Source organism: Dipteris shenzhenensis, chromosome 18, assembly GCF_047967505.1.
Source record: "Dipteris shenzhenensis isolate YYH24624 ecotype China chromosome 18, Dip_SZ_1.0, whole genome shotgun sequence".
Classification (NCBI taxonomy): Eukaryota; Viridiplantae; Streptophyta; class Polypodiopsida; order Gleicheniales; family Dipteridaceae; genus Dipteris; species Dipteris shenzhenensis.
In genome coordinates, this window is record NC_141613.1 from 36,513,604 (window position 1) to 36,527,390 (window position 13,787).

General features: G+C 42.5%; 1 protein-coding gene across 2 annotated transcripts in view; it reads right to left on the reverse strand.

Moving 5' to 3' along the window:
• The window catches only part of LOC147891173 (Zn-dependent exopeptidases superfamily protein), a 114,560-nt gene that overhangs the window by 83,922 nt on the left and 16,851 nt on the right, over positions 1-13,787 (reverse strand). For both annotated transcript variants that reach the window (XM_087389321.1, XM_087389322.1), the window contains exons 4-5: positions 6,029-6,135; positions 5,704-5,804 (exon numbers count right to left, since the gene is read on the reverse strand). In XM_087389321.1, coding sequence (XP_087245447.1) covers positions 5,704-5,804; positions 6,029-6,135 — 208 coding nt within the window. The remainder of the gene's footprint in view (positions 1-5,703; positions 5,805-6,028; positions 6,136-13,787) is intronic.

Here is a 13,787-nt window from a genome sequence, read left to right on the forward strand (position 1 = left end):
GGGTGAGGAGTTATGAAGAAAAACGGAATTCAGCTGGAGGAGGCTGAAAAACCAGTCCAAAATCTCAACAAAGGAAGAAGATGAGAGAGAAAACCACACATGTGAAGTTTAGAAGGCCCAGGAAGGTCCAGGAATGGCAAAGGAGCATGTAGAAGGAACTAGAGCCACCTGGAACTCTAGGGGGGCCACTGAAGGTACATGGCCCTCTAGGGGGCCCATTAAAAATGCCACGTCATCATTTCCCAACAACCACTCTTTTAATTCCTTGGAATGTCTTTGGGCCTAGGGATTAATTACGCTTATGTGCTAGGCACCATGCCGCGTTTAATTACACATTATTAAGCCCACGCTTGGACTTTTAAAACCAAAGTTGTCACGGTCTTGTAGTACATTAAAGTACCTAGAATTTCACGCCCCCGTGACAAGATCAGCCAGCTTGGCCATTTCACCACTTTGCGCAACATCAGTGCTAGCCGAAGAATCATCAACCGGCTCTACCGATGCTGTACAAAGGAATAAAAACTCTTCTTGAGCTTTTCGGATTTCCATCACGGAAACCAACGGTCCTTGAGGTACATCTTTCTCACCTCGTAAGACATACAGCACATCATTCATCTTGAATTGATATACGTGCTTTTTCCAATCAATGGCTGGATTCTTCCTAGAATGCCACGCCTTACCCAGGGCTATATCTGCATGAGCAAGCTTAGTCATTTCAAAATCAAGCTTCTCAGCATAGTCCTGAATACGAAGCTCCAACTGGATAATCCTTTAGTCCCATACTTCAGTTGAACTTCCATCTGCCATCCTGACTGTATACGCATAGTCAGATGGGCTAGTCTTTAACTTCAGCCTCTTCACGAGCTTGGAGTTAATTACATTGTGAGTTCACGCCGAGTCAAACAACACAATGACATCATGATTGGCCACTTGCCCTTTCATCTTAATTAACTCCGTATCATTAAAGGTTGTATACCCCGTTGCTGTGGGCTTAGATAGGATGTTATCAGGTGCAATCGTTACTAGCTTAGCAACAGACACACATAACAAACAAGGTACTGACCTCGGAGAAGATCCCGCTAGCTGAATCTGCATCTCTTCCGCTCTGGGACTTCCCTCCATTTTCACGTCGCATTCTGAGATTACCATCTCAGCCATCCGACGATCCTTATTTCGTGGACAATCTTTCCACTGATGAGGCTGAAGGCAACCAAAACATAAGCCTTCTCTCCTCGCTTTTTCTCTTTGCTCTGGGTTTAAGGGAGACTTTGACCAAGCCCGGGCTGCCATTGGTGTTACTTTCCTTTTCACTCCAATGGTGGTACTTGATTTAGGAGTTTCAGCTAGTTTCGCCTGCTTGGCTTGACCACTCAGCTGAGAACCACTCCCTTTACTAATCCACTTCTTGAACCCAGATTTCTTCTGGTACCCATACTGGATTCCGACCTGCACAAACCCACTTGGCCTACTGCCCTTGGCATCTTCATAGTTCAGGGCTATGGCTATTGCATCATCCAATGTGTTCGCATACTTAGCCCAAACTTCCATTTTAATCCAATCATTCAATCCAAATATGAAATCTTTCACTTGGATTGATTGAGGCAGGGGTTCATCAACCTTCATTACGCTCTCTCGAAACTTATCAGTGCATTATGCCACTGACAAATTTCTCTTACGAAGGTTTCTATACTGATCCCAAGCTCAGGATGCTTCGTCAGGAGGTAAGAAGTGTTTCCTAAATTTCCTTTTAAACCCCTCCCAGGTAGCAATACCATCTTTCTGTTGTTTAATCCACCACCGATCCGCTGCCTCACTAAACATATGGGTGGCCTCGCGGATTTTCTTAATATCATTTCTGATTTCACAAATGGCGAATGCCTCGTCCCATTTGTGTAACCAGGTCTCAATGACATCAGAACTACGGTCATTCATCCGACCAGAATACTTTTCCGGCCTATAATTTGCAATATTAGGTACTTTAGCCCTCCTAGGCTCGACCGTATGGATACTAGACTCCGGTTCCATCGGAGCCTTTCCTTTCTCATCTCGAGAAGGTCTGGCAGACATTGTGTATCACTCTTCTAAGTTCAGACTGCCCTGCATTTGCTTGTAACTGTTGCGCTAATATCTGCTGCAAGGCATCCTCAAGTAATGCAATCCTGCCAGATAAGGTGTGAACTACTGGGCGCGACACCTGCTCGGTCGGCCGGACTCCTGACTCTACAAGGTCCATCCTGGAAGCTCCTTCTGCTTCCATTCAGGTCAATGGGTTTTTTGCTTCTTCTTTTTTTTTTTTTAATAAACACCGCTAGAACACTGTATTTACAAAACTGACACAATTCCTTATACTAGGGAATACCTGCAATCTGACAACTATACTGACTAGGTAATTGACACAGGCATATATCCAAATACCGCCTTTCCCTATACTAAGAAAAATTCCTGCAAACAAACTGGCTTTATCACAAAGACATATGCACAAGCATAATCTCCCAGATTGCCCACAGGAATTTGAAGAAGTCAAAAGAATCCCAAGTCTACTATGTACCCTACTATGGCATCCAACCTTCATGCAGACTAAATATTTCACGAGAACCTCTTCATGCAAGCGGAGCATCAACAAAGACTAAGGTCAAGGAAAAAAAAACACAGAATTGACGAATGCCAAAGAAAGCTCCCTGGTTGATTCGCCTCTGCACACAGCTCGCACTGGCTATCAAGATTTTGCTGTGTCAACCGTCACATAGATCTGATCACCAGTGCGGGAGGTCCACCGAATATCGATTCGTCACCAAATGACACAATCGCTTCAAATTACGCTGCCATCAACTAGCAACCTGCGCTCTACATACGCTTGCACGTCACATCAGACGCTCTGCTCACCGATACCGAGATCACGACGCTGCTGGCTATTGCTCGGCTCTCGTCAACCATCCTGCGACTCAGTTCGTATGTCCACGCTCACAACCCGTCACGCTGGCTACCGTGAAGCCTCACGCTATCACTTCCCAAGCTCGCCTCCCCGAGCTCTGATACCAAATATTACATACTCTCAACTAAATACTGATAATCACGGGAGCTAGCACCATAACTTTCCACCCAGCCAACCTTGCTGGAGCATGAGAGTACACACAGAGAAAATCAAAATCTGAAACATACGTGAAGGTCCCTTCTCATTCTCTCACTAACTCCAACAAGCCCCATCTCCCTGGATGGATCTAGATGCCATATGCCATCATTATAGGGCCTTTCCTAATGCATCTTTTTTTTTACCCCTCTCTTGGGATACTTTGAAATCCTTTGCCCCTAGGCACATTTCTTGCATTAGGCCCTTAGCCTTAAATCCACCTAGTCTGGTGCTATCAGCCCTCACCTAGGACCTTGACATTAATTCCCGCCCGATCATTTACATGAAGCGCAAACAAATATATTACAAACGTAGATCCTTAAGGGAAATGTCGCCTGATTCTTCCGAGGTCATGCCACCTGAGCTAGAGCGTAACACGATGTGTGGCTCCTACAAGTTTGCAGCAACAGTTTTGGTTGGACTCTCTTTCGTCCAAACCGCGAGCTTGTGAGAGCTTCATACCTCACAGGAGGGTCATAGTATAGGTCTCTTCTAGAGCAGTTGTTGTAGTTGTAGCATGGTAGGGTCCCTCAATTGTATTCTCAGTTGTATTCGCAGCAACAAGGCCAGTAGGCATGTGCTACCAGTCCGTTTGTCGTGTGATAATATTTCATTAATGATCCCTACTTGTTTCGGATTCTTGCTATTGAGTTGTTGACTATGTGAGAACTTGAATCGTCACTTTATGTTAGTAAACGGGCACTTGACTGTTTAGAATTGTCATGAGAGCTCTATATTTCTAACATCTTTTTCATATATTTGTTAGGTCTTAATTTCAAAAAGTGTCAACATTTGGCATCCAAGTAAATTTGCAAGGATCTTGGGTCCTAATGGATGCCTTATCATTCTATCTGTTACATATTCTCTCTTATGTGTTCCCTTTTCAATTGCCAAAAGTTGCCATATCCTATGATGTAAACATGTGGAGTTTACATATTGCTCAATATACATTACGACAAAACAGAGTGCTACTTCAGCTCTCTATCAACAATTATGAAAATCAGTTACCTTAGAGAACTCCCAAAGCTGCCCAGAAAATAGCTACCATAGGCAACTTGCCAAACGTTCTATCTCAAAGAGTCCAGCGGACACTCAGCTCAGAGCACCATTGATTCGAGTAAGGGAATGCCTAACATTCCTCTTAGGGAAACATGCTTCAATGCTGATCTTGTGCCCTCCCACACAACTAGGATAGAGAGGAGGACGTGTGGGTCTTTGATGTTGAGGAGGATCACCACTCCGGACCTGCATGACCTAGATTGGAGGAGACGATGCAGTAAATGCGAAAACAGATTCAAGGGTTTGAAGCCTTGGAGTCAAATCCCGAACTACGTGTAAGGTTAGCTAAAAGACTTGCTTTGTAGTTCTGAGTCTAAAAGCCTCAAATGAACAATCTCCATTCCACCTTATTATCATGGATAATTGTAATGTCAATTCATTACCATCGATAATGCCTAAATTATCAATGACAGCTTGTTCCGATTCCCTAGTGGACATTTTTCGATTTTCACGTTATATTCAAGATATTTTCCGTTGAAAATCACTCTTTACTTGCGTATAAATGTAAACATGGCAAATGTGATTCAAAACCCTAGCATAGCATGAGGCATACAAAGATGTGGTGTGTGATGCTATTACCTCTCTTTGGACACTGCCATATTGTGGACTTTGGCCTTGGCGTCTTGGGAACTTTGATAGCTCCCATGACGTTTTACACAATAAGAAGGAGATGAAGACAGCGAGAGCCAAAGAGATCAGAAACCTGCAACTTGATTGCTAATCCAAGCACGTGACACCTCTTCTGACGATCGCATTCCCCTTTAGCTATGCTATTTGTGAAGACTTTGCATGAGAGCTTCTAGACCTCTACATATGATAGAGAAGGCCTTGAGGTGGTTAGGTGCACAATGCTAGCTAGGCAGCTGGCACAAGTTCAATTTTGGAGCCCAAACAACAAAATGCAGGTACAATACCATGGCCTGGGATCTTCTCCCGTGATTGAAACGTTTGCGACTGCCAACAGGCTTCCCAACGTTTCCACCAAGGTTCAAGCACAGTGCGACTTGCCTTGGTACTGAACCAATTGCTCTGATGTAGCCTCTTACAAGGCCTTAGAGCCTCAACGTCATAGACAAGTTCACAGTAGGATATTGTTCTATCTTATAATGTATCCTGTAGATTTCCTTTTCATCATACCAGTTATTTCATCCCCACATCAGAAGGTACATTGGGTTCAAAGAATTCCCAATCAGATCCCTGCTCATTTGGGAGCTCTTGCTTTGTATTGCCATCTCATGTAGCCAGTTGTGCAAATTCCAAATGGTGTAACAGCAACCACTGCTCTTCTATGGGCAGAAAGTCTCTTGGGTTTGTGCTTGTTTCCAGCCTTTCATGCTGTTGTTTTTTGTTATTCAGTGGTAATCTCTCCACCATGCCTAGATCCTATGCCTCCCCAGGGAATTTGTGAAAAACCGTTTGTATGCAGACTTACCGCCATCAACAGTTCCTCAGCACCATTGAAGAGACAAACAAGGCATAGAGAATTTGTGAAAAACCACGTTTGTATGCAAACTTACCACCATGAACAGTTCCTCAGCACCATTGAAGAGAAAAATAATCGGACTTGGAGGCGCCCAGTCAGTGTCGATAATCAAACGCACAACTTCAAGCATGGCCGCTGCATGAGAGACACCCTGAGTCAGTAATGAGTTGGTACTTGACTCTGGAGATGACCAGGTCGCCACATCCCACTTTTAGTAATTATCAAACCAAACAGCAGTTACAGACACCTGTTAAGAAGTACTGCTCATTAAAGTATCCCCACAGAATAATCAGAGTCTTTGTGCTGCCAAATTCCATCGCACATTTCCAAGTTGACAATTATAGTGTGAGAGAACTCACCAACACATGAAGCACAGTCGCTAGCACCCGGGGAACCAATCGCACTATCAAAGTGCCCATTTACGAGGACTGCTGCTGCATCCTCATCTGCATCAGCTGCCGAAATCCTGTGTCCCTTTCAGTTAGATCTTTTAATTAGCCAGCACTATAGCAAAATGCAATTGTATTCATAATCAAAGTAAGATAGAATCATAGCCTTCAGATAATTCAGACATTATGTGCACAAGTAATGAATACTAAAATCATATGTTTCCCAGTAGCTTAGCTTAGCTTATGAAAATCATTGGTTCTAGTTTAGAGATAATACTTAAATTTTCTCTTGAGATTGCTAGTTTTGCGTGAGTGTGTAGTATTAAGGCACAATAACAAAAGGGTTTTTTCTGATAATGAATGTTTAATAGATTCACCTAGATGATATATCTTGGTACTATGAGATGCCAGATATTTGATCCATAAACGGTAATGCAATTAAAGCAACATCAGTTTTGAGGATATGAATTCAGATGTTAGCAACTTTGTAAAATGATGTATTCGATTTTGCATCGGATTAAGGAAATTTATCAAGGAAAAAACACTTCAATGTTACACATTTTTTGTAAAAAAAGACTTCAGGGTGAGTTTCTTCTTCATATGGCGATATGGTAAGGGAAGTTTGTTAAGTTTGATGACTTTGGAAAGGTTTAAATGTTCGAGAATCGATGTTGACAGTTCTTAAGATTTACCAAGATATGAAAATATTTTTTTTTAATTGCTGGGAGTAGATGTCCTTAACATAATAATCATGGTTAATGTTTATTGTATGGTGAGATCTCTCTATATTACATTATTCAGTACAGTAATTTAAAGACAGTAGTATTATGGATATTCATCCAAGTGTATGATGATGCACCAAAAACGGATGCATATTTGAGGAGAGTGAATGGATGGCACTAAGATAGATACGCTTTGTATCAGAAGTTCATCATGATTGTGCTTATAACTCTTGTACATTGGTATGAACCTTCTAAATAATCTGGGTGATTGGTTAGGAAGGTAATCATATATTGATACTTTCATTATATCATGGAAAGCATTGAAAGGATTCCCTAGCTTTGCAGATATTGTCTTACAGTACCACTTATGGAATCCAATTTATGAGGAGAAGCATTGTAAGGAGACTATTGAATAGATGTCGAATAACTACATCGCTTGTTGAGATTTTTCATCTTGATTTTTAAGAACATGTACATATTTCAAGGCAGAAAGAATGTTACATCCTTGATGGACTAATCATAGCTTTAACTATGGTCGAGTAGTCATGGGTTAGGGTGTAATCTAGCAAGGTGAGTAATAAAAAGTGAGGCTTTATAGAGAAAGCAAGCTAATTGGAGTATGCCTTCCATATTTAGTTAGATGCTAAGAAAAGCAAGAGCTAGGCTTATAAATACAAGACAAGGGCTCAGTTCATGTGTGTCTTGGGAGTTCCCAGAGATCATAGAACATATTGGACTAAGGAGTAGTACGCTAGATATTCTTTCAATATTTTGTATTGAAATGCGAGCAATTTTAAAGTACCGCAATGCTCTAGGCTCAAAAGTTAAAAGGACGATTCAACACATTAAAGATTTTTAAGAAGCATCATCAGCAGTGTAGAATCTAGAGATGAGGTGGCTCTTTTAAGTAAGCAGTTCAAGGTTACCAAAGTAGATTGCAAATATTGGGAACAAGATGGTCATGATGAATATTGTAGACATGTGTTTTGGAAAAAGTGTATATGAGAGGGTTGTAGAACTCAACAAGAGAATACATTTAGCATCGCCCGTGTCTTGATCGTGTGATGATTGCGCGGGCATGGAGAGATCGGATGCAAAGGAGCGCTTGAAGAAGGCAAGGCTAGTTTGGGATAGAAGGTGATTCCTTGGAGAAGGTGTTACAATGTGTCGACAGCAAGGAACTATTCAGAAGGTGAGCATCAGAGCAGCCTCTTCTCCCTTCCCACATTCTCTTCAGCCTCCTCGTCTCTGTATTCTTTTTGTATAGAACGTACATCTTCTTGGATCTTGGCATTGGATTCATCGTTTGTCAAGAGGAATGTTTGTAAGAGAGAAGCTAGTTCTCCGCTCCTCTGAGATGACAACTTTATTCAATATGGATGATAACAGGTCAAGATCCCCATTCTACGCACCTTTCTTGTTGAATGGTAGCAACTACAAGGTTTGGAGAGTGATGGAGTCTGTTCTTTTATCTTATGACGTGGCCAACTTCATCCCTGCGGGCCAAATCCGCTTGCCCAAGAACCTTGGAATCCTTCAGCAAAAGGATGCAGAGACAATAGCCTAACTCTAGGATCGAGTAAATGCTCGTGTTCGTTCCTTTATTTTTCTGAATTGTACTCCTCAAGTTATCAACCACGTCAGGCACATGAGTTGGCAAAGGGGATTTGGGAGCATCCGGTGTCCCTCTACAACAAAGTCTCCCAGATGAAGTCAGTCTTCCTCAAAGTACTATGAGATGATCCAGACACTCATTGCTCAACCATAGGATATTGTTTCACCCTCAGGTCGGTAGCAATTACATGGAGCAGTGAATAGCAGCCCATCGTAGTCTTATCTTCAAGAGAGACTTCGTACCGAGCCGCCTATTCAACTACTTGTGAGGTAGTATGGCTTCACAGATTGCTTGATGAGATAGGATTCCCACAGACGTCTCCGCATGTCATCTACAATGATAATCAAAGCTATATAGCAGTTGCTCACAATCCAATGTTTCACGCTTGTACGAGATATAGTACCATTATCTTTGAGAGAATGAAGTGAGCTTGCTTATCTTCTGTAAGGGGGAGGACAACTCGGCAGACTTGTTAGAATTATAGATATAATTCAGCAGTGACCAAAGTAATTTAATAAGCTAGTTAGGGGCACTTTTTCCTCTTTAAGAGGTTTTTCCCCCTAACCGCAGTTTGTCCACTAACTATGGTTAGTGACTACTAAGGTTTTGTCACTAGGACAAAACCTTATCTCTCACTCTTTCAGTTGTACTCTTACACTCTTCTATTGCAACTAAGCTTTCAACTCTCAGCTCACTCTCTTGCTCTCTCTCTCCCCAAAACTCACATTTGGTATCAAAGCAGATCGTGCTCTTGGACCTGCTCTCAGCCCCCGAACTCTAGCGCTCCCTTTGCTGGCCATACCTTCTATCTGCTCCAGCTCGTCATCCCGTACCTGCTCGCATCTGTCATAAGTGTTGCATCCGTACCTGCTTGTACCTGACGTACCGTACGTATCTGCTGCTTTCGTACAGTCCTGCCGTACATGCGCTTCCTTCCTGATCGTTGTCCGTACGTTCGCCGTACCATCCTGCGCATTCCGTACAGCACGACTGCAACGCCGTACATCAAGTACTGCACCTCCGTCGACTACTTGCATCTTCGTCGCCGTATAGTCTAAGTTAGCCGTACGTACCTGCGCTGCCCGTAACAGCACACCTGCAGTCTCGTCGCCATACAGCTGCTCTGTAGGGAACTCCCGTACAACGTACAGTTCCTGTAGCTAGTCCGTACAATTGCCGTACAAGGTCGTCCGTACACAGGCATTCAATACAATTGTACACGCTGTCATCCAAACAGACCGTCCCAGCAGGCCCGTACATAGATTCAATGCCATACTGCCCGTACAACCCTGAACTTGCTTCGTGCATCAGTTGTTTTCTTTGCAGGGTCTTTTTCAACAAAGGATTCTTTGCAAGGGTCACTTTGCAGGTGTTGAAGAAATTTGGGGCTGCACTTGGAGCAAACATTGCAGACAGATCTACAAATTTGGTCTAAAATTTGGGGCTTTTGTTCAAAAATTACAAATTTGGGGCTTTTAGTAAATTTGCCCCTTTCTGGTTGCAATTTCAAGCTAGAAATTTTGGGCTTTCAATTTTGCAGTACAATTTCTTGAAGAAATTTGGGGATTTTGTGATTACATTGCAATTTCGCGGTGAAATTTGGGGCTTTTGCAGACAGAGCGCAATTCGTTGCATTTACAGCCAGTGCTTGGCTGTGTTTTTTGGGAGTTGTGCATTTCATTCCCAGTAAGGGAATTCAGTTTTGTATCTGCTTAAATCTCTTTCTCAGATATGGCCCAGCAAAATCAGAATGACTTCCAGTTCGGTGGTCTTTCACAGGAAGACAAGTTGGATGGTACCAACTACTCCCTCTGGAGTTTTATGGTACGCAATATTCTGATTTCTCGCAATTTATGGGATTATGTGAATGGGGGTGAGATCCAACCAGCAGATATGGCACCTAATACCCCTCCCCAGTAAGGAGGTGAAAGAGGTCGTGCACAGGGTGCAGCTGTAGGACAAGTTGTTGGTGCAACTATAGTCACTACTCCAGAGCAGAAGAGATGGGATTCACGGGATGCCTTAGCTTTGTCATGCATCTCTGTTTCAGTGAAAAGATTTATCATTCCTCATATCCGGTCGTGTAAGACCTCGAAGGCAGCGTGGTATATCTTAGAAAGCATGTATGCAGCCCGGAATGATGCAAGGGTGTCTTTCTTGACAAGAGAGTTAAGTAATACACATATGGAAGAGGGTGACTCCATGTCAGTACACCTCACAAAGCTATAGGATCTCAGAGAGCAATTATTGAACATTGATGAGATTATTCCTGATTCAGAGATGATTACCACCACTCTGAATTCTCTTCCTGAGTCTTATCTCAGCTTTCTTACCTCGCTAAACTTATTAAAACCGAAAACTGAGAGTGGGAAATAAACAGCAATATCTTCACGCCATCGACGGAATTACATGCTCCAAAGGCTCTCCCTCACTCCCTCTCTCTGAACAAACACTAGGGCCCAGGACAAATTGTCGGGCTGGACCCCCCCGAAGGTCTTTATTACTTTTCAGAAATTCTGTTACAGAGTTCAGCATGAGCTGTCACGTAAGTCTCTCCTAAAACCTGAAAAGAATTTCCTGACTTACAAGAGCTTCAAGCCCCATTCAATTTGGCAACATGCCACTTGTCTAAAATCTAGACTAACTCTTATTACAAGCCACTTAGGGCCATTCTGGAGTCTTCAAGGCTCTCGGTCACACGAACCGCTTCCTAGGTGCTTGTCAGGCTCCCATTTCGCTTAGGAAAAATAATCCTTCCTAGTACCTGCAACAATTAATTAAAGCGCACCACCATGGTACCCATTAATTGTTAGCGCTTTGCATGCAAATAACACACTGCGGACTAATCCTAGTCACGGTGGGCGTCCCCACTGAACACATGTGCACATCTAAACAAATATATATATAAATATATATATATATATATTTTCTCTGGTTGACCGAGGTCAACACTCTTGATTATAATTAAAGAGCTTCGACCAAAGGTCAAGGCGCTTTAATTATAGCCAAGTCTCTCCAACCGAGGTTGGCACATCTTGGTTAACCGAGGTTAACCCCTCTTGGCGCGTGCCAAGTCTTGTTGACCGAAGTCAACATTCTCTGACCGTAGTCAGGTTTACTTGACTGGAGTCAAGTATCTTTGACCGTAGTCAATCCTTTGACCATTAAAATGACTCTTTGACCGTAATTAACACATATAACATTCTTTAATTAAGATCAAATAAATGGTCAACTGTACTTTGACTTAGGATATTTACATTGTGGTGACATCCCCTCGGCTTCTATTCAGTTGACCTCAACTGAAAAGCTTCCTTGTAAACATCCAAAAGCTGTGGATGATCGGATAACATGTCTTCGTCCATCCACTTGGCATCTAATGCCGTATAATTCTTGAATTTTACAAGATACCTGTAAAATTCCTTACCCTGAGGGCCTTTACGTACAGTATGGTACACAATTTGCTCTGGCTGAAGGACTTCCTCCAGCTCATCCACTTCTGGTGGATCCTCTGATACTGGTTCTGTAGGCTCTGGTCCTTGAAATTTCTTTAGAAGACTCACATGGAATGCATTGTGAATCCTCCAATGCTCTGGCAATGCTAATCTGTATGCAACCTCATTTATTCTTTCTGTAACCCTGAAAGGGCCATAGTATCTGGGAGATAACTTTGCATACACTTTCTGTTTGCCTTTAAACTTGCGGAGCCTAGCTTTTTCAAACTTTAAAAGTACCCAGTCCCCTTCCTTGAGATCCAACTGTCTCCTATGTTTATCTGCAGCTCTTTTATGTTTCTCTTGAGACCTTTCAATTGCTGTCCGGACTTGGCTGTAAGCTGTCTGGAGGTCTCTTACAAACTGATCAGCTGCAAATATTTCATCTTTAGTCCTCAATATAGGTGGCAAAATCACCTTCCCATATATGACTTCAAAAGGGGCTTTCCCTGTAGAGCTATGTACTGTATTATTGTAAGCAAACTCTACTAACAGTAGGTACTTTTCCCAGTCTGAACTTTGGTCACCCACGTAGCATTTCAGCATATCCAAAATGGTAGAATTTGCTACTTCACTTTGACCATCTGTCTGGGGATGGAAAGAAGAAGAAAAATTCAGATTCGTCCCCATGTTATCAAATAAAGCTCTCCAGAATAGACTGGTCATTCTGGGATCTCGATCACTAACAATGGACTTAGGCATACCATGATGTTTAAAGATATGTGCCATAAACAACTTAGCCATATGATCTGCCTTTATGGTTTTGCGAACCGGAAGGAAATGAGCTTGCTTGCTGAATCTGTCTATGATAGTCCAAATCCCGTCATTCCCTGACTTTGATCTTGGCAAATCAAAAATAAAGTCCATTGTAATATTTTCCCATGGTGCCTGAGGCACGGGAAGAGGCATAAGTAGGCCAGGTGCCTTGTGTCTATCATATTTCATTTTCTGACACGTAAGGCATTCAGTAACAAACTGATGTATATCTTTGCGCATTCCTGGCCAAAAGAAATACCTCTCTAGTGCTAGAGTTGTTGCTGTAATTCCTCTATGTCCAGCATAGGGAGGTGCATGGCATTCCCCCAAAATCTTTTTCCTCATCTCCTGGGTGATGCATAGGCAATCATCTTTCATTAAATACCCATCTTTCAGGGAATAGTGACTGGTGGGTTGCCCTTCTTGCATCTGCTGTAAAATTTCACCAAAATCAGAATCATGAACATATTGTTCCCTCATGCCTTCCAGGTCTTGATGATAAGCAATAGTTACATTATTGACCTGGGGTCTTCGGGACAAGGCATCTGCCACTCTGTTCCGAATTCCTGGAGTATGGACAATCTGAAAATGATACATTGACAGCATGTTTGCCCATTTCATATGCTTCTCTGAAAGCTTGGTCTGAGTCAAAAAGTATTTCAGACTTTGGTGATCTGTTTTGACAGTAAAATCTGCACCCAAAAGATAGTGTTTCCAAGTATGGATGGCATGAATTACAGCCAATAACTCTTTCTCATAGATTCCTAAATATCTTTCCGCATCCCGAAGTCGTCTGCTTTCATAGGCTACTACATGACCATTCTGATGCAATGCAGCCCCAACACATTCTCCACAAGCATCACAATCCACATCAAAAGACTGATACAGATCCGGAACTACCAGAATAGGCTCTGTAGTCAACTTTTCCTTGAGTGTATTGAATGCTTTCTTCTGTGATAATCCCCATGTGAAGGCTGCATTTTTCTTAGTGAGGTCATGTAATGGAGCTACGATATCAGCAAAATGTCTGATAAATCTTCTGTAGTAAGAACACAAGCCTAAAAAGCTTCGAACTTCATGCACAGTTTTCAGCTCTGGCCATTCCTGAATGGCACGGATCTTCGCTGGATCCATTTGTATCCCGT